Source organism: Heteronotia binoei, chromosome 8, assembly GCF_032191835.1.
Source record: "Heteronotia binoei isolate CCM8104 ecotype False Entrance Well chromosome 8, APGP_CSIRO_Hbin_v1, whole genome shotgun sequence".
Taxonomy (NCBI): domain Eukaryota; kingdom Metazoa; phylum Chordata; class Lepidosauria; order Squamata; family Gekkonidae; genus Heteronotia; species Heteronotia binoei.
The window spans coordinates 60,112,056-60,132,690 of NC_083230.1; the positions used below are offsets into that span (position 1 = coordinate 60,112,056).

Below are 20,635 nucleotides of genomic sequence, written 5' to 3' on the forward strand. Positions count from 1 at the left end.
CTACCACCTGCAGTTTGGATCCGTGCCCGTCTTGGCTAGTGAAAGTTGGCCAGGCGATACTACGTGAACCATTGCAGATGATTATCAACAGATCCCTTCTAGAGGGGATCTTTCCCACACCTCTTAAAGGGGCTGTGGTATGTCCCCTCTTAAAAAAGCCATCTGCAGTCCCAGCCGAATTGGCGAACTATCGGCCGGTGTTGAACCTACACTTTCTGGGTAAGGTTATAGAGCGGGCTATGGTGACTCAGTTACAAGGGTTCCTGGAGAACACTTCTGCACTGACTTTTTTCAGTCCAGTTTTCATCCAGATGGTTTTGGTTGCCCTCATAGATGACTCCTGCGACATCTGGATCAAGGCGGCTCAGCAGTGCTGCTGTTATTAGACCTGTCAGCTGCATTTGATACGGCTGACCACCAGCTACTGTCTAGCCACCTCGCCGACGTGGGAATTCAGCGGTCCGCCTTGCAGTGGCTGGCCTTTTCCCTTAAAGGTTGGGGACAAAGGGTGGTTATAGGGGAAGAATCGTCTCGGAGGCACCCACTTACACGTGGTGTGCTGCAAGGGGTGGTTCTGTCCCCGATGTTATTTAACATCAACATGTGCCCGCTTGTCAGGAGGCATGGGCTGGGGTACCATCAATATGCAGATGACACCCAGCTCTATTGATGGGTGGCCAATCCGGCTGCACCCCGGACAACTTGGACCTGGCACTACAAGCTGTGACATCTTGGCTCAGGCTGAGTCAATTGAAGTTGAATCCGACAAAGATGGAGGTTCTCTATCTGAGTTGGGGTGGCCTGGGAAAGGAGATCCCCTTACCGGCTTTTGATGGAGTGCCACTAATTCTGGCCCCAAAAGTCAAAAGCTTGGGAGTGCTCCTGGAGTCCTCCTTGTCTATGGAGGCCCAAGTAGCAACCACTGCCAAGTCAACCTTTTTCCATCTGCGGCGGGTATAGCAGTTGACCCCTTTTCTAGAGCACTGCGACTTAGCAATGCTGATCCATGCTATGGTCACCTCAAGAATAGACTACTGTAATGCCCTCTACATGGGGTTTCCCTTGACTCTGACTCAGAAACTGCAGCTAGTGCAGAATGCTGCAGCACGGTTGTTAATAGGTCTCCCTGGATGGGAGCACATTCAACCCGTGTTGAAAGAGCTGCATTGGCTGCCTATTGTGTACCGAGTCTGTTTTAAAGTGCTGGTATTGACCTTTATATATGGCCGAAGACCTGTCTGTCTACGGGACTGCCTTTCCTAATATGTTCCCCAGAGAGCACTGCGTTCGGGAACTCAAAATCTGTTGTCCATCCCCAGACCAAGGGAGGCCAGTCTAAGCTCTACACAGGCCGGGGCCTTCTCAATGGCAGCACCAATGCTGTGGAATGCTGTCCCTGAGGCCGTAAGAGCCCTGCGGGATCTCTCCCAGTTCTGCAGGGCTTGTAAAACTGAACTTTTTTGACAGGCTTATAGTAACTAGTGGGAGAAGGCTGCCACTTCTGTGCTGCTGAGCAATACCATCAGAAGGACCACCAACAGATATTTGTATTGCACCTAATATCTTGCTTTTAAATTGTTAATTGTTTGTTTTATCATTTTAAACTTGTAATTGAGATTGTTGGTTTTACTATGACTGTTAGTCGCCTTGAATCCGCTTTTGGAATGGGCAGAATATAAATCGAAGGTAAATAAATAAATGACTTGACTTGCTTGCCTCCTCTCAAAGAAATCGACTTCTCACTTCCCCCCATTTTTTCCTTCCCCTATGAAGCATCCTGTAAATTGCTATTTTCTTGTCTGTTTGTTTCTATCAGGTTAGTAGAAATATTCTAAAGTGGGTTTTTTTTCAGTTTAGTACTGTTTGAGAGAGAGACTTATATCACACTTAATACAATGGGAATTATTCCCAGTTAACAATTATTCTTCTGTTCACAGTAACAAAAACCAAATGATTTGTTTAGTTATGATATTTGGTTTTGATCAGGGTCATTGGGAGGCCAGATGGAATTTTGTTCAGGGGCCCATGGGGTGGCTTTCTACAACCCTGTACAAATGGATATTAAATGATGCAAAGAATGCATATGGTAAACAGCTGTACATTTTATAGTTGCTTTATGGAGAAGCATCTGTGGCTTTGCTAGTACTGTTTGCAGCAGCATCGACATGGGAGGCATCTGGACCAAGCTTTACAATCATTTTGGATACGCGTGATCACAGCAAAAGCGATTTCCTTGGTTGATGGTATTGGTGTCACCTTAAATAAAGGAACGAAATACATATTGATGATGTATCTAAAGTGTTTTTCCCTTCTTCCTTTTTAAGGGATACTATGATACTATGGATGCAGGTTTCATGGATGAAGATGGATATGTGTATGTCATGTCACGAGTGGATGATGTGATCAATGTTGCTGGTCATAGAATTTCAGCAGGTGCAATTGAAGAGGTGAGTAAAAAAATGCTTATAAAAGTAATAGGAAAGGAAAGGTCCCCTATGCAAGTCGTTTCTGACTCTGGGGTGACGTTGCTTTCACAACGTTTTCACAGGAGACTTTTTACGGGGTGGTTTGCCATTGCCTTCTCCAGTCATCTACACTTCCCCCCCAGCAAGCTGGGTACTCATTTTACCAACCTCGGAAAGATAGAAGGCTGAGTCAACCTCAAGCCGGCTACCTGAAAATCCAACTTCCACCGGGGATCGAACTCAGGTCGTGAGCAGAGCTTAGGACTGCAGTACTGCAGCTTTAACACTCTGCACTCTTAAAAAAAAAAGTAATAATGGGGGGGAAATCTGTCTGAGAGGAAGAACTTCATTGAAACATATCCTTTTTTGGTGGCTTCCTAGAAAAGTTTTTAAATGATGGTGTCAAGAAGATGCCATGTTGTCTACTGCCTCCTTTGACATAAATATTGTATGCATTCAGCAATGTGTGTAAAAGTTTTTATTTCAGAGGACATTCAGTGAAAGGTAAACTGTTTTTGACAAATCTAGCTGAGTTCTTATTTTGTGTGTTATTAACTTGCTTATTGATTGTTATTTCGTTTTTGTATGTTATATTGTTTTTGTATGTTTGAAATTTATTGTTTTGTTAGCTGCCTTGAGTCTAATGAGAAGGCAGGATATAAATATAATAAATTAGTAATACCAATGTATCTAATTCTCAGTATGGCCAAATCTGTGGAAATTTAAATCCACAAATTTAAGTTCACAAACTGTCATCAGAATAGGCCAGTTCTTGATATACTGCTCAAAACAGTCCACCACAGAGTTCCATCTAACATCTTGTGGGAGCATTAGCTCAGGCCCACCCATTCTTTTCAGAGCTGCTGCAGCAAAATGATTGTTATGGAAGTATTTAGCAATATCAACATTAGCCTTTATTTCTGGAACACTGAAGTCTTTGGCTAGGAGGTGCAGCAAATGAGCACTGCAACCATGTTATTAGCTTTGTATTCCCTTCCAGCTCTTCTAAATTTCTTCTCATCTTAGAGACATTTGCAGCAATGTCTGTGACCAAACTGCGTACTACACATTTGAATTTTTGTTCACATGTTATTATAGCTTTTGCTGCCACTTCTTTTAAGTATTCTGCTGTGTGTGTATTTCCTGCCATATCTATTGTTTGTGCAAGGAAGACTTTCCCTTCTTCTGTTGTTATACAAGCACATACGACTGGATCATTGTGGACATTACTCCACCCATCAAGACTTAGGTTAACAATTTTATCCTTCAGAGCTGCTGCACATTGCTCCATTTCTCTATCATACACTTTATCCAGCAGCTTCCCTGCAACATCTGCTCTGCTGGGTGGACTGTATCCTGGTCTCAGTGATTGAACCATATTAATGAAGTGTGGGTTCTCAGTCAGACGGAAAGAAGAGTTGGTTGCATAAACAAGCTGGGAATTTTTTTCATCAATTAACTCTTTTTCTAATCTGCTGTTTTTTATCAAAAACTTATCTATGGTGGTTCCAGGAGGGAAGGGCTTTTTCTTTCTTTTAGGTGATATACTGTAGGTGTCTGATGATGATGTCTATGGTGCAACTGAAACACTATCCTGAATAGATACCTCTGAAACTGTAGGAGGATGGTGATCTTGAAGGTCGATAGTTTCCAGTGTTGATGAATTCCCCTAAAAAAAAATTAATGCTGTTATTTATACGATTTCTGCTTATTGTATTCATTGCCATGCAACACTGCCCAAAAAAGAATATTTGCTTTTCTTCATAACTGTATCAAAATGACAGTAACGTGCAGTAATAATAAGAAATATAATTTTGCTCAAACATGACAATTCAAGGCACTCTTTAAGAAATATGATTAAATAAAAATGTTTACCAACCTGAAGATCCTGCCTGTTCAAACATGTTTCTGTTGTCATCTTCATCACAGCACTTCTCATGATGTTGCCTCATTTGGGCCACCAGGCCTTGCATTTCTTTGTTGCAGTGTTTGCATTTTGCACGCATGCCTGCCTTACCAATAGATAGAGGAAATTCATTAAAATATTCCCAAACTGGGTCTCTTTTACTTCCTGCTGCCATTAAAGGTTTTCTCCTCCAGGGAAAAAAAGTGATGTGATAAACCTCGGGTTATACATACAAAAGATCCAAAGTCTTGTGGAGTATTCTGCTCAAAAAGTTTCACTTTCATTTTTACTGCTTGCCCCTCCCTCCTCACACTTAAGTTTCTTCTTGTGCAGATCTATTCCACTCAAAGCAATCTTTTTCTATTCATTGAACTTTTTGAAACTTAACACTTAAGGGGTTGATTCTGTGTACATAGGTTTGTAGAACAATGAGATTAAGGTCTTTTTCTCAAGTCAGTTCATTTTATAACATTTTTGCTGTGTAGAAGAGGCATGTGATCTCTACAGACACAAATTAGTTTTGAGAACTGCAAAACCAAGCATCTGTGTTCTGTGATAATATCTTGTAGACAGAGAAACTGCCCAGTAATCTTACAGAAACCTCTGGAAGAGCATGTCATTGTGAATGGATTAATAGAATTTTATTACCAAAAAATTTAAACATTGCATGAATATACAGCTTTATGCTTCAGAATTAAAAACTAATCCTTATTTCATGACGGAATAACCTTTGGATGAAATTTATTTTCCTCAGAAAGCATTTTATTTAAAAAATCCGATTTAAATTTTAAAAAAATCAAATTTAAATTAAAAAAAATGTTTTAAATTTAAAAAAAACACACATTGATTTTTATCCACCCTGCTCGGGACTGGCTGCTTGCTACTGTTCAGGAGCAGCCTACCCACCAAAAGTGAACGTGGTGAAGCAGTTAGTGGAAATCAAGGGTGGGGGGCCTTGCCTAGGGTACCAAAAAAGCTGACACAAGCCCTGCATGTAACTTAGCCCGATTCAATGGCTGGCATTGCAACAAGTGGGCCATAATTTCTTTAGGTAATTATTGCTAGGGGAGGAAAGAAGGGAAAGTGGATGACATGGGGGGTATAAAAGATAGGTTGGCTGGTTGGGTACAAAGGAGAGAAGGAAGCAGGAAAAGGGGAGGAACTATGGGTACTTTCATGGAAGGGAAATACCAGGAAGGGGGAAATGTGATGCTCCCTGCAGCTCCTTGCAGATCCCTTACTTTATATAAAAGCCAAAGAGGTATATGAGAACTACGGGTGGCAAGGCCTGAGCCTGGCTGGGCAACCAAATTTGAGCAAAAGTTTAAAAAGCATGGGGTGACATAACAAAAGATTGATAAGGAAATAAAAAAAAAATAGATGAAAGAGGAAGAAAGGATTAATAGAGTAAAATGTAGTCACAACTACAGAAAAATAACAGAAAAGAAAAATAGTAAAATGAAAGTGAGAAAATGGAATGAAAGCCAAATGGAAAAGGATTAAAAATAAATTGAGCAGAGGCATAATCCAAACACTACAAAACATAAAGACTTTGAAACCATATAATTTGGGAATAAGATGAAATGTCAAGTGAATCCCTCCACTTGAAGAAGAGTTATCACAGCAGACAATCTCAGTAGGAAATCATCTAGAAGGAATCTTCTCTTTTTTAAAAAAAGAAAGACTGTTATGACATCAGGGGGTTGATTTAAAAGAAATTTTAAAAAGATAAAATAATCCATGGGAAAACTGAAGGAAAAAAGCAGAGTGATCAAGGCAGATGGCAATAAACAAGAAGACTAATCTGAAGGAACTTCTAGATGAAACGGCTTTACCAAAACAAAAACAGAAAACAAGGAAGAAAATGAAGTTTAAACAACAAAGGAACAACAGAATAAAAACTAGGAAATGGAAGAAGAAAAAGAAAGATATTGAAAAAATATCAGGGAAACAACTGAGGATGAAAAAAATAAACATAGTGAACAAAATGAGAATTAAGATGTACAGCCACTTTGCAGAATGAACCCATGAATGAAGAAGGCATAACTGAGGACTAAGCAAAAAAAAAAAGAACAATAAGAATGGAAAATAAGGGAACATAAAAATTAAGATTTGATGATAAACTAACACGAATTAAAGACACAGAAGCATCACATCACGACTCGGCAATGAAGGAACAACATACACAAGAGAAATCACAGAAAAATGCCAAAGACTGAAAATTATAAACTACTGAAACAGTAAATAAAGTAACAGAATTCAAATAGTGAATGAAATAAAATGGTAGGCAGAGGGAAGATCGAAAGCATTAGAGAAAAAACAGAACAGAATAATTAAACATATGAACAGCCTAATCAAATGTAGCAGTTTTTAAAAGGCAAATAAATGAAGTAAAACAAAAACCTGAAGTACATCATGCTCAGCTGTTTTATCAGTAAGTAAATTCAGATAACCAACACTGCAGGAGGAAGCCAAAGTAGACAATCACTACACCTTAGAATCAACATTGGCTTTCCAAGTGTTTGTGTCTCTTTGCATGCCAGAATATTCATGAATCTAATCACCATAGTAATCCATTTTTCCTTTGCAATTTCAAAAATGGCCTCAAAGTGAAGGCTATAATTTTTAACAGAAACCTAATTTTTCTTTTTTATCAATGTAGCTTTTGGGAGACATATTTGCAAAGCCATTAACATTTAAATAAATAGCATTTTTAAAGTGTTAGAAAACTAGTTCTTCCATCTATTTGTGGAAAGGTAAATCCTCACATTTATTTTTATACTTTAGTTACCTTTTTCATGTTGACAAACAGGTCTGATGTTGTGGCATCTTGAGGCTTTATTGCTGCTGCTTCTTTCTTTTGGAAAGGAAAGCTTTGGCTAAATTGTTTTATGTATTGTTTGTATTCTGTTTCAGAAAGCAATATACTGTCCTTTATGCTGCTTGATTTCCATTATTTGCTTCCCATACAGTGGATAGTGATTTGATGACTTTGCTGAATACATCATGACATAGCTCTGATCTCATGTTCAAACAATATATACACTTTCTTTATTTTTGTGACATTGTTTAGTTGATTTATAGTTAAGATTGTTCCCAGACCCACAAAACATTGAAATATTATAAAATTTAACCAGTATTATTAGTTTGAAAATATGTCTCTATGAGAGTGGTTTATGCTTAGTATTGTTGGTTGGACAGTTAACAGTTTTATAGTTTTCAGTCCCAAAGGGCTTATTAATATAATTTTCATAGTTATTAAGTATTTTGCTGCTGGAGCACTGGATTATATAGATTTTTCATCAATCTAAATTTTGAGAATGTACCAGTGAGAAGAGTATATGTGTAAAACTGCACGGACAACATGCATACCAACAATGCAGCATTGTATAAATTTGCAAGTGAGCTCTAAGCAAACTAAGCAAACTAACCGCACTATATAATGTATGAAAAGTGTAAACCACCAATGGCTGAAACTATGGTAGCTGCCAAAAAGAGTCCATAATGAATACTTCAACCAATCCACAGTGTGGTAATGTTCCCAAGATAGAACCTTTGAAAGAGTTACTTTGGCCATCTATTTTCATTGTATGCCTGAATGCTCAATGTGACATTCATAGTAGGAGACAGATGACGACTTCGGGATTTAGTAATACTCTGCATCTAAATTACCAGTCCATACTTAAGTTGGTTCACTGACGTTTGTTTTCTTTTCCAGGCTGTTCTCTCCCATAAGGCTGTGGCAGACTGTGCAGTTGTTGGTCATGAGGATTCTTTGAAAGGCCATGTGCCACTAGCATTATGTGTTCTAAGAAATGGTGAGAAATCCTGTTTCCTTAGACTTATTCAAACCCTGGGTCAATACGGATGCAGTTTATTTTCACTTTTATATCCTACCTTATATATATATCCTACCTTAGACTAGGTAACAAAACTGTAACAATGAAATAAAATGACAGTTACACTCGCATTCCTTATCAGATGTGAATACGGAAGAGGAATCACTTAAGGAAGAAATTGTTCAGAGAGTTAGAGAAAATATTGGTCCAGTGGCAGCATTCCGGAAAGTGCTACTTGTGAAACAGATCCCAAAGACACGTTCTGGCAAGATACCACGGTCGGCTCTTTCTTCCCTTGTAAATGGCAAGCCATACCAGGTGAACAGCAGCTCTTCTATTACTATGGTGATGCATGTGATACTATGATGTATATGTAACAAAAAAGCTTAATCTATACAGTGCAGTAGGCAATTTCCTAATCTTATGCCCTACTCATAAATGTATGCAAAACTTCTGTAGGGTGCAGAATGACATTGACATGGCCTTACTTCGTGGAACAGGCCAATCCTATTCTGCTGTGCCTTCCATCTGAAATCTATATATCTATATATGTGTGGCCTTCATCTGTGGTGCCTAAATCCATGGATTGTGGCCACAATGACACTAAACAGATTTTCCTGCAAATTTGGAAGACTCCCCAAGTTTGAAAAAAAAATCTGAACTGATAAATATATGGGGGTTTAAATCTGCCTCCCAGAATACAGTTGTGTTGTCTACACATGTGCAGACAGCACACTCGCCTTGGCAGAGATGGTGGCAGTGGATGCCAGGAGCCGCTCTTCGAACTTCAGATTTGGTTCTGGGTATGGAGCAGCCCCAAGGCACTGCCACTGTACTCAAAGGTAGGCGGAGTGGCCTGGAGCTGCACCATGGTTGGCCATGGATGGGGAGATAGGATTCCTCCCTCCCACACAGTCCTGCTGCCACCACAGCCACCATGGCTCCCAAGGAAGGAAAAAAGGAGGGGATTGTCTTCTAGAGAGAGAAAAAGGAGGGGATTGTATGAAGAAGAAAACAGAAAGAAGAGGGGGGAGAAAAATAGGAGAGGGGGTGGTAGATTGAGAAGGGGGAACATTGTCTGAGAAGTGCTGGGGGGTAGTTGAGTGGGGAGGTTGATATACAAGGGGTGAGAGCAGAAAATAGGGTAAGAAAGATTGCCAGAGAAAATGGTGGACAGAAAAAGGGGGAAGACCGACATAGAAGGGGTGAGGGGAGAAGGGATTGAGGAAGACTGATAGATAAGGAGTGAAAGGAGAAAGAGTGAAGGGGAATTTTAACTTGTGAATGTGGATTAGTTCCAGGATTAAATCGAGCAGTAACATTTGAAAGGAAGGATTAGCTGGTATAGTAGCAGATTGCAGACTGCAGCACTCCTCATTTTGTCATTCCATTGAAAGATTGAAGCACATATACCATTGTAGAAGATTTTTTCAATTGAAACAGAATAAAAGTAGCCCAGGGTCTTTGTTAGGACTTTGTGGACAACTAGAACATCTGCATGGAATATGAGTGTCCTTTCCTGCAATTAATCATTATATTGGTCTCTGTTTAAATTAATCTTTAGTGTGTTTTGAATGCTAGTGACAGTATATCTTTGAGTTAGTTCTATATACTGTTACTCCTTCCTATATATTTGAATTTTCTCATAGGCCAGTACAATAACACAGTAGCCATGAAGTTCATACTTTCTGTGGGCAAATAGTAAGTTGTAAATGATTATAACAAAAACTAGGCAAAAGAAATATAATGGAAATATAGCATCTTGATTCATTGGTCTTATTTCTTCAGATAAGTCCAACCATTGAGGATCCTGCTGCATTTCAACATGTGGAAGATGCACTGAAGAAAAAGTTAAAGTGACTGTTTAATGCTATTAAGATATGGGTAATATCTGGAATACATTTCATTTAGTTATGCTGGGAACAAAACTGAAACATTTTGGACTAATTTTTTTTCTGTGAAAGTGTTGCTCAGTCTTACACTACATTGGACAATCAAATAAGCATAATATTTGTTTGGTGATGTAATTTTTATTGATGAATGTTCAGATTTGTCAATAAAAATTCATTGAGGGATTCACATATCTATTTAAATAATAGTGTAAATTCTGAAGTGTTTGAAATGTACTTGGCACCTCTGACCTATAATAATCAGGAACTAATGGTAATGAAAGGTTATGAAGTGTTAGCCAGGATAAAACTGAGTGCTCTGTTCTAAGGAAAGACTTAACTTTGTGCTATGACATGAGGTAGTATAAAAACCAAAAATGTATGCTGTTTTAGCTATTCCTAGAATGCTATCAGAATTAAGGTTTAAAAAATTATAAGAATTAATAGAATATGCTATAGGAACTAAACGCACTTTATATAAATTGTCCCCAATAACCTTTACAGCATTTTGTTTTCCCTTTATTTTGTTTCTCATATTGATAGAAACAAGTTGTCAGGGGTCAGTTGGTGCCCCCACATTCCTCAGTCTCTGAATCTGCCATTGCTGAGCAGCAACCACTACCGCTTGCTACCTTTTACACAGCAAGATCAGGTACTCTCATGGCCCACCCCAGCCTTAGTTCCATATAGAACTGATAGGTGCTATTTACTCAGCATCATCCTGAATACACGGTTATGCTTTTCTCAGGGAGGGGGCAGGCAGGTTGCTTCCACTAATTACTTGTTTGGTTGGCTGGAGGGAGCAGCTGAATGTTCCCTATCTGCTTTAATGAAGTTGGGGTAGATGGGGGGCAAATGAGGAGTGTTGCTGTCTGCAATCTATACTAATACCAATTAATCTTCCTTTCACATTACTGATGGGGGGCAAAAAAGAATAAACTGGCAGAACTACTCCCTAAAGCCTGGAAGTGACCCCTATTTATCATTTTTCAAAAAGTAAATTCTATCAAAATATTTCAACATTGTACTACACAATATTAATGTCATTGGGTGGAAATTACGACGTTGTTTTTAAACAAAATGTAGCTATGATGGGAACTGGCACTAATTGATCACTTTTACTTTGTATTTTTGTTACCTTCTACATTAATATTTTTTTTTGCTATTACTCTCTCCCCCCATTTAGAAGATTTTGATAATTGCTACACAAATATACTCTGTGGTCAAGTTTTCCAGGCAAGGCATGCATGCTATTAAATTTAAAATATAATCTGAGGTAGAAGCAATTGATTTTCTTTTCCCTTCTTTATATGCTCTTATAACTCTTTGCTTCCTGGACTTATCAAAAAGCGTTCCTGGGAATCACTCACCCTTTCTATTTATGTTCAGCTCAGCCCAAATAGCATTCACAGCCTCTTCCCTTTTATAAAGAGAACTCTGAACTTAAAAACACGTTTTCTAGTAAAAGGGTGATGGTGGGAGGGTGCCATAACAGTCAAACAGCATTTTGATACTAAAATAAAGTTTCATTGAAAAACACATTGCTAGATTCAGCTGTATTCTTGTCCAAAATGCATTATTTAAAAAAAAAGACAGTCTAGAGGAATGGTTTCCAGATCGATTTTTATCTGTGCTCAGGCTTCAACCCAGTGATTTAGTAGTCAGTGCAGCAAAACAGTGTCTTGGTGGCTATCACAAAAGTACTACGGATCTGCATTTTGGAAAGTGCACTTTTGTTATATAAAGGAGAAAGTTCAGTGCACCATCTTGTGGAAGACTGCATTAATGTTTTCAGACCTGAAGCCCAACGTCTATCCCTTACTAAAGCTATGACACATGTACCCTGATCACACACTGAATACATAATCAGCACTGAGTTTCTTTTATTGACAGCAGGGGAGAAAAATCTGTCACCGTTTCGTTAAGTGAAGTCTGGTAAATAAAAGTACGCGATAAAACAAATGTACGTGCAAGATGTTGGCAGATCAACCTGCTGAAAGGAATAACCAAAAGACAGGTCTTAAGCTAAGATCAGGCGGCAGGAGATTAGCAAATAGCAGGTAAATGACAGAATTATATAGGTCTTACTTTGAAACTTCCCATATAAACAAAGAATAAACATCAATAACACCACCAAATAAAGCCACAGCAGGTAATAGTTTCTCCTCTAAACTTTTGTACACTATATATTACTTTGCTGTCTTTCAGTTACTTCTTCTGATAAAGTGACTTCAGTGAAGTCTCAGCAAGGCCATCTTGGATAAAAGTGTAACGTTAGACACACAGCTGTCTAATACCCTATGATATTGAAACAATGGGAGGACATTTTTATACAACTGAAAACTTGAAGATCAGAATTATTTTTTCCTTTCCTTTTTTTGTTTGGTTGTTTGACTCTGATGTTGGTTGACATAAGTAGAAAGTGGAAGGAAAAAAGATTCTTAGCAAAAGAAGTTTCTTCTTGGTCCATGAATATCCATGAGGAGAATGTCTTTGTTAATTTCCTGTAATTGCTTTTTATTCTTGCAACAGTTTTTTGTTCATGTTGAGTTTAAAAAGGAGAGCCATCACAGTGCTTTTCTACAAGATTATATATAACAATTCTGGTTTGCCTTAATAGGTCCATTTTTTTGGCTCCAGTTCCACATTTAAATAATTCTATTGGAAATAGTTGGAGGCAGGTGTTGAGCTTTAAATATCGACAGAGGTGGGTTTTTTTAAAAAAAGTAGGAACATGTTGAAGCATCTAATAACTCTGCTAAACATATCCAATTGAGGGCTACAATTCAAAACTGTAAAAATGGTGGAATGGAAAGATACAAACAGTAAGTAGTATTGACACTGTATTGTCAAGTGTTTGCACTAAGACCCCATGTACCATAGATTTGTTTTAAAAAAATCATATTTATATTCATTTACATGAGACTTACACATATTAAAAGAAATACATACACAGTAAATATGTAAATTCTATTATATTACAATAAAACAGATGAAAACAAGTCTAAAAATGAGTGTCTTTGTTTCATTTTGGCCAGATTCCTGATAAAAGATATGTTGGGGTTTATTTTTAAAAATTATTCAGTAGCTATTTTATTGAAATATCCAGAAGATTCAGTCTGTCTAGTACTACTGCTGCACATCTGTACTGTGCCCACGTGCTATGTAAACTCTGTTGAAATAAATGAGAGTTGGCATGGCAGTAGTACTTGACAGACTGCACCTCAACAACTTAATGTGTAAAAAGATTGCCACATGTTTTTATCTGATAAACATTTATTTATTTCTTCACTGTTTACCCTGTTCTTGAATAAAAAGCTTCTTAAGATGGCGGTAGTGCACTTCAGGTAAAGTAGAAGAGGTGACATCTACAGGTGGGAAAAACAGTACAATCATTAAGAAGCCTCTTAATATAGGCTCATTTCTCTAAAGCCTACCAGTGGTAGATAATGAGGTTCCAGTGGGATGGCTTGCTAGACATAAGAATGGGCGACAGCACTAGTGGAAGAACAGGAGAAAAGACAATGGTAGCATTCTGCCTTTGTATCCCAGAACATTTAACAATATAGGCACTATCTGAAGTCATCAACTTTGCAATCTACTGTACAAATACCATTTACATTAAAAAGTTGATATTTGTTAGAAAACAGCAACCTTAGTTGATAAACTATCATTACAATTGTTCACTTAAAGCAAGAATCTAAGTAGTGTTGTTACATTAAAAATACAATCCTAACTCACTAACAGCCTTTGAATCCCACTGACTTCAATGGCTTCAGAAGGGTGAACTTCTGTTTAGGACTGACACTATAAATATTCCAGTTGGGGGGAAAATACAGATGGGAAATGGAAAATAATGTCAAAGAAGACATTTCTTGGGGTGAAATTTCACATTCTTATTAATACTTTTTAGAACCTGTGACTTTTTTGGGATGATAAAGATACTCTTGGTAGGACAATAGATTGACAATATGCAATAGATCCTTTAAAAGTTTTCCTTATATTGGAAAGCTCAAGATCTGATAGCTGGTGTATCGGTCAATTAAGTTGAACAATATATTAAGAAATATATTATTATTAATTATTATTATTAATATATGGTCATTTTATTAGGTTACTGCAGAACTATTAACCCACTCATTTTTTCACCTAGTGTAGCTTTCATTCTTGCAAACAAACCTAATAGACTTTGAGAACAATCTTAAGTGAGTCAACTAAAAGTAAGTCACATGTTATTTAACAGAGCTTACTCCTAGAAATGTGTCCTTAAAAATTGCTGATTTTTTGTTTGTTTCTATACTGCACTCCAGTCATTCTGAAATTCAGTTTTTCTGTTTTTAGGTTTTGGATGTTCAAGCAGTGGCTGCGTATACACAGTTGCAACAACAGGAAAATTAGATAATCATAGGGTTGTAGTCTGTAAGCACTGCCCCTTCACTTTTTGAATTTGCAATGTTGTCTGAAACTATGTGGTGGCATATGACCTTGCACTCTTGGGCATGCTAATATTTGCCCTGTTGCTTTAGTTTCATACCGTTCCAATTCAACATTTCCTTTCCTGACCTTTGTTTTAGTATTTTTGCTTTAGAAAGAAGGTAAACCATTGATTTCAATTAACTTGCATTACGCTAGAAAAAGACTGTGACAGATAACCAGCTGTGCTCAAGGAATATGAGGAATATCAGCTTTTATCTCCGAGAAGTTAGGTGCTTAGAACCGAGAGCAATAAGCTAAGGCTGGAGGGGGAATCTGAGGATCAGTGGACAAATCATGTGTAGGGGACAAATCATTGTCTTTTGTTTCTACATTTTGTTTTATTTATTTTTTAAAAAAACATTTATATGCCACCTCTTCAGGGATCTCCTTGAGGCAGTTATGTCCCTTGAAGTTAGGATGAAAGTGATGACAGGAAGATTGGACCTGTGTTGGAAACACAGGCTGTGGGTTAGGCTTAGGGAATTGCAAAAGGTGCCTCTTCTGTTTTCACAGCCATTGTTTGGGAGGAAGTGCCTTCTGGTTTTGCTACAACAATCATGACGGTGGATAGAGCCTTCAGGAAGGACAGAGGGGAATTTGGTTGGGGAGGGGGAGAGTATGATTTCAAAGCCCAATCCTTCCACACATACTTTATCCTCCTGTTGTTTTAAATAGCTTTGGGAATTCCATGACAAATTTAAATTGTATAAGTCCTGCTTTGTCTATAATTACCCCAAGATATACAACGTAGGTTTGCTTCTTGCTTGTTGGATTACTGACATGCATGCACAAATAAGTCAGAGAACAGTGTAGGTTCTGACGCTCTGAAAACAAAAGCACCAACAGTCCAAAAAAGAGAGAGTCTTTCTGCACCTCAATGATGGAAGGAATGCCTTCACAGAAGGGCTTGCTTCCTGATAAAGTCTCAGCTACCTTGACCTCTCCTCCTGTCTGCCTAATCAAGGTGGGGTTTGGGTTTTTTTGGAATGGGGGGGGGAGGAGAGATGGGAAAATAGTAAACCATGTGAGCTCCCATCTGCAGTGGTACCACTTGGGTAAGAGCAAGGCCTGCCTTGTGAGGTCTTCATGGGAGCCCAGCCCACTATGGTTATTTCCTTGAGTTTTCTTTTTTTCATAAGTAATAATCTTTAAGTTTTTATCTCTGAATACTCACATCAGCTCAAACGCTGCTCTTGTTTCTTAGCTAGTCTTGTCAGCATGAGTATGTACGAACTGTAGAACTGTCTAACCTCTGCAACCGTGCTGAAGCAACTGCAAATTGGGAGCAGTAAAACAATATGTTTGAATCAAAATAGAACACAGAAAGGAAAACATCTTCTCTTTTCTAATTCAATATGTAGGTCATTGCTAATGACTCAGTACCTATACCTTGACCTTGTTTGGTTTTTTAAGCCTGTAATTATGATTGAATAATTCATTCTACGATACTAAATTGGTTTGCTTTGAGTTTCCACAAGAGAACATGGTACTGTTGGACAAGTGGGAGAACTTGTAGCTTCATTAATCACCTTAACAACCGAATTAATATAATTTAGGTACTGTGGGAACTGTAGTGTTACAGGACTCTTCAGTTCTTCTTGCAGTTTCCAGAAACCCTGACAAACTATTTCTTAGGGATCTTGGTACTCAAAAGGTTGCTGCTGCTTTAAGAAGGCTGTTGCTGTGGCTTATGACCTCTAGGGATGGGCACAAACTGGGAAAATGGAGGTTTGTGAAGGTTTCTGAGATGCACAAACTTTTCATTTTCCTTTCCACAAACCTTTCCATTTAATGAACCAGTTCATGATGCAGTGTGACTTGCAAAAGCTACTCCCTTAAATGGCTTTTGCAAGCCACACTGCAACTGCTGCAGCAGCAGTACAACTTGCAAGTGAGCTCAGAAGGCATTTAAAGGTTCACTTGCAATTTGTGCTGTCACCTTGGCAGTATGGCTTGCAAAAGTATTTAAAAGCAATCCTTTTAAATTGCTTTTGCAAGCCATGCTGCAGCTGCTGCTGATTAAACATTTTATAATTGGATATTATGAAAACAAACCCATTTTTCCAACCTAAACCTAGAAAAAATCCATAAAAATGCAACTGACACATCATCAGTGGGTGTTTCCATAGTTTAAATATTCCCCCCACAGTATCAATATTATAATAAAAAGGTGAAAGTGAATATTTTTCAGCAGCAGTTGAAAGCCATAGGTGATGCAGGTTGGAAAGGATGAGGTTGTCTTAATGGGCTTTGCTTACCACTCAATCATGTGAAAAATATGAGGATGTTTGTTGATGGGTAAGCAGGTTGGCACAGTTGCTAGAAGTGCCTTATTGCTGCTGGAACCCAACTAGTTTCTGCTTTTAGTCCAAAATTATGAAATCACTTGCCTGTAGAGGCATGGAAGTCTCCTTTTTATTAAATTGTAGAAAGGTGTGCAAAACTGCTTTTCTGTAGAGTCTCCTTATAATTGGCAGGCCTAGCTTAGCTGTTGTATTGAGTTGCCTCGATTAGTGTTTTTGATAGCTCAAAATTTGAATCTGCCTACATTTTATATATGCTGTATTTTATAGTGTTTTTTTTGTTTTGGCATATTGAAGGATGCCTTGAGTCTTATATGAAAGGCAGAATACTTTTAATAATAAACAGCAAAAGAAAAATCTTGTATATGTGCTTTTTTCCCAAACCCTAACAAGATTGTTTGCTTTCTATACCCAAGGCTATTCATTTGCTGCTTAAGGGAATTGTCTCAGTCTTAGATGCCAGTTGCCTATTAAATATTTTATACTGGAAAAAATAGCTAAGTCTGGTATGGAATGTTCTTTCCTTAATAAAACAAACTCAAATGTCTTCAGTTTCGAGAAAGCGTGGCCACGTACCATCAGTTGCCATTTTTCGTGATTGCCCTGATGTTGTAGTTAACCTGAACCCAGCTGGCAGAGTTTCTGAAGAGCCAGGCATCATACTGATTCCATGGACTTCTCGTGGAGGAAACTGTCTTCGCCAGGAAGAGCCACGCCTGAAATTCTTGTCATCAGTCTGTTAACACACAAATTTTATATTTTACATGCTATATTAAGTTCCGTAATCTTTTCATGCTGCAGCTGCTGACTTTTTTCGAAATGCAGTGTGACTTTTTTGAAATGCAGTGTGATGCAGTGGGGTATAAAACTAGACATGGGGAGATCTTGCTGCAAATCCCCCCTCACCACACCACTCACTGGATGACCTTGAACAGTTTTCTCTTAGCTTAATATACCTTAGGGTGTCAAACTCATTTGTTATGAGGGCCAGATCTGACATAAGTGAGACCTTGTCGAGCTGGGCCATGTGTGTCATAAAATGGAATGCTGGGTAGCAGAGATATAAACTTTATAAAGGGCACAGAGACAAACAAAGGTTTTTTAAAACTTAAAATATAAAGCATGCTTAAAACATTAGCACTCTTGTAATATTTTGTTATTTAACAGTCTGATAATTGACACCTCTTGCTCTGAATTATTGCATCAAAAACTGGTGACAATGTCTATGCTGTAGCAACCTTGGGTATGCTGTTAAGATGCTGTTCAGGTGTTGTTCGGGTGTGTATTTGTAAGTTGCAGACCTACTTTTGATTTATTAGCATTCATTACAGAAATCTCACAGTCAATGCTCTGTGCCCTAAGACGAAAGGGGAAAACATGAAATGGCTGGGCATTGTGAGATTTTGTACATAGGTTCTTTGTGAGCTGGTTAAGAACATGTGAAGGAACCATGACACAGACTGAGGGCTATGTGTTTATCTACAAAGCTATAATCTTCCTCAAAAATAACGGCAACTCCTATAAGGCAATGCAAGAACTGAGAGACTGCAATATATAGTGGTGAGAGAGGAGGGGCAAAGCAAAAAGCTGTTATTTAATTTGAATAAAACTGTGTAGGTCTTACAGGTGCTTTTTGTATTTCTCCCGTGAGATTGAGGCAGCCAGCAAAACAGTGTCTCACTCTTCCCCAAAAGAGTGGAAGGGAGGAGCCTCAGCCAATGGAAGAGCTTGGCTCTGTAGCTCTGCTGTGTGATTGAGAGAGCATGGCACAGCTCTAGCTTTGATTGAGAGAGCTCTAGCTTTGATTGAGAGAGCTCTAGCTGTGCCAGGCTCTATCAATTGCTCAGCAGAGCTACAGATCCAAGCTTCTCCGCTGATTGAGGTTCCTCCTCCCTTCCCCTCCCTTGGGGAAGAGGGAGGTGGAAGAGGGAAAGAGCAAAAAGAGGCTGCTTTGCTTGGCTGCCTCAATCCCACAGAGGAAAACAAAAATGGCAATGACAGAAACAGGAGGGAGAAGGAAGTGGACCATAGGCAGTTTCTTGGGGGCTGCACAAAAGCTCTCTAGGGGGCAGATCAGGCCTGCGGGCTAGACATTTGACACCCCTGCCTTACAGAGTTGTAGTGAGAATATAATGGAGGAGGGAGGTTCACATATCACTTTTCACACCTTAGTATCACACTTAATCCCTTAAAGGGAATACAAATAAAGTTGAATTGGAAAACTTTTGTTTGTTAGCTTTTCAGTTATTGACTAGTTCATATGTTCTTATATAATTAACAAACATTTATTATGCTATTATTCATAATAATTATTTAAATATGAGATTACATACTTCATCAAGTCGTCTGTCTGTTCCTAGTGCCAACAGGTTGTTGTATTCTCTCTCCAAGATTTGCCGTGCCTATATTTAACCAAATAAAATTATTGAAGTAATTTAAAAAGTTCAAAACCATATGAAAAATTACAAAGCAGAATTTGTTTACTTGCCTGTGTATTCTGTGTTGGAATCTGCAACAATAAAGCTAAACTGCCGTAATCGAAGTTATCATCCAGAGCTATGAGTGATCCATGCACACCACTTTCTAAAATATTGTTTGCATATTCTCGTAATCCAATTGCTTGTATCCAGCGTATGACTCTGTCATTACTCCAAACCAACACATCTATAAAAACAGGGAGAGAAGCATTTTCCTACTGACTGAACACTTAAGTAAACTAAGATATATAGACAGTTTAACCATTTATATGTAATTTATGTTCTATTATATGGCATTTATAGTCTGTCTATATTCCATCTATTGATTTAACAAAATATTAATATACTTAGAAGAAATTATGGAGATTTGCAAGGGGATCATCATTTCTTGTGCTGATTTCTAGACTTATTTTGTTATAAGCAGAAATGACTTTTTTTTAAAAAAAGTATAATGGCTTGATAAAATTTCTACACATGTCTTGTGTAAGGAGTAGGACTTTATTATTATTTATTATTAAAATATTTAACATATAGCTCTAATCATGCAGACAAAGACAGATCATACATCTCTCTCCTGCTTATTGTAAAATATTTGAAATGATGATAAAGGAAGACATTTGTATGAATGGTGCTGAGGGAAGCATGACGAAAATAAAAGGCAGTATGCATACTATTATGTTACTAGACACATTATGTTGGCTATTGAATAGCATTTTATAAGAGGTAATAAGCAAAATCTTATTACTGGACAAAGCCTCTTATACCCAAGTTGTGGCACCAGTATATCCACATGCAGAAATCTTGTTTTCTACACATAGATTATAACTGATGGATTGAATCCATGTTGTTTTGCATATAGCTGCAGCTCAGGAGCTATTAGGTTACCCTGTTGACTAAAAAAGCCAGAACCATGTTATATATATTAAAGAGTCAAAGCACCAGACTTGCTTTAGTTGCTAAGTGCCACTTCCCCCACAAACAAAATTGCTGTAGTTTAAGAAAAACAATTACTGTGATACACTCTGGTATCCATCTATCATGGCTGGATTCTGCTGATCCATCTCATTGATTAGATGACAGCAATTACTGTATGATAGTTGGTCATCTGGCTATAATGTAATAACTACAGTCACTACATGAAAATCACTTCATGTCTGACTATGGTTTTGTCAGTGGGTTTATACCTGCCACATAATGAATCGTTCCCATGTAAACAAGTTATTAAGTTTACTGAATCTAAGTTCTCATGAAAGCAAACCATAAAGATTATTATGGTGGAT

The 20,635-nt window shown here is 38.0% G+C and overlaps 2 protein-coding genes across 7 annotated transcripts in view; one reads left to right on the forward strand and one right to left on the reverse strand.

The window, feature by feature from the left end:
- ACSS3 (acyl-CoA synthetase short chain family member 3) overlaps nucleotides 1–10,605 on the forward strand; it is a 102,606-nt gene extending 92,001 nt beyond the window's left edge. For all 4 annotated transcript variants that reach the window (XM_060245137.1, XM_060245138.1, XM_060245139.1 and 1 more), the window contains 4 exons: nucleotides 2,325–2,447; nucleotides 8,090–8,189; nucleotides 8,353–8,528; nucleotides 9,999–10,605. In XM_060245137.1, the coding sequence (XP_060101120.1) occupies nucleotides 2,325–2,447; nucleotides 8,090–8,189; nucleotides 8,353–8,528; nucleotides 9,999–10,070 (471 nt within the window). In that variant the 3' untranslated portion in view covers nucleotides 10,071–10,605. The remainder of the gene's footprint in view (nucleotides 1–2,324; nucleotides 2,448–8,089; nucleotides 8,190–8,352; nucleotides 8,529–9,998) is intronic.
- Nucleotides 10,606–11,965: 1,360 nt separating this feature from the next.
- PPFIA2 (PTPRF interacting protein alpha 2) overlaps nucleotides 11,966–20,635 on the reverse strand; it is a 487,757-nt gene continuing 479,087 nt past the window's right edge. For 2 of the 3 annotated variants that reach the window (XR_009555743.1, XR_009555744.1), the window contains 2 exons: nucleotides 19,212–19,542; nucleotides 17,475–17,614 (listed from right to left, as the gene is read on the reverse strand). Coding sequence is in view for 1 of the 3 variants with exons in the window: in XM_060245141.1 (XP_060101124.1) it covers nucleotides 15,789–15,847; nucleotides 17,455–17,614; nucleotides 19,212–19,280; nucleotides 19,367–19,542 (464 nt within the window). In the remaining 2 variants the exon portion in view is untranslated. Of the gene's footprint in view, nucleotides 13,468–15,745; nucleotides 15,848–17,454; nucleotides 17,615–19,211; nucleotides 19,543–20,635 lie in introns of those variants that run through there. The other variant, XM_060245141.1, reaches the window with a different exon arrangement.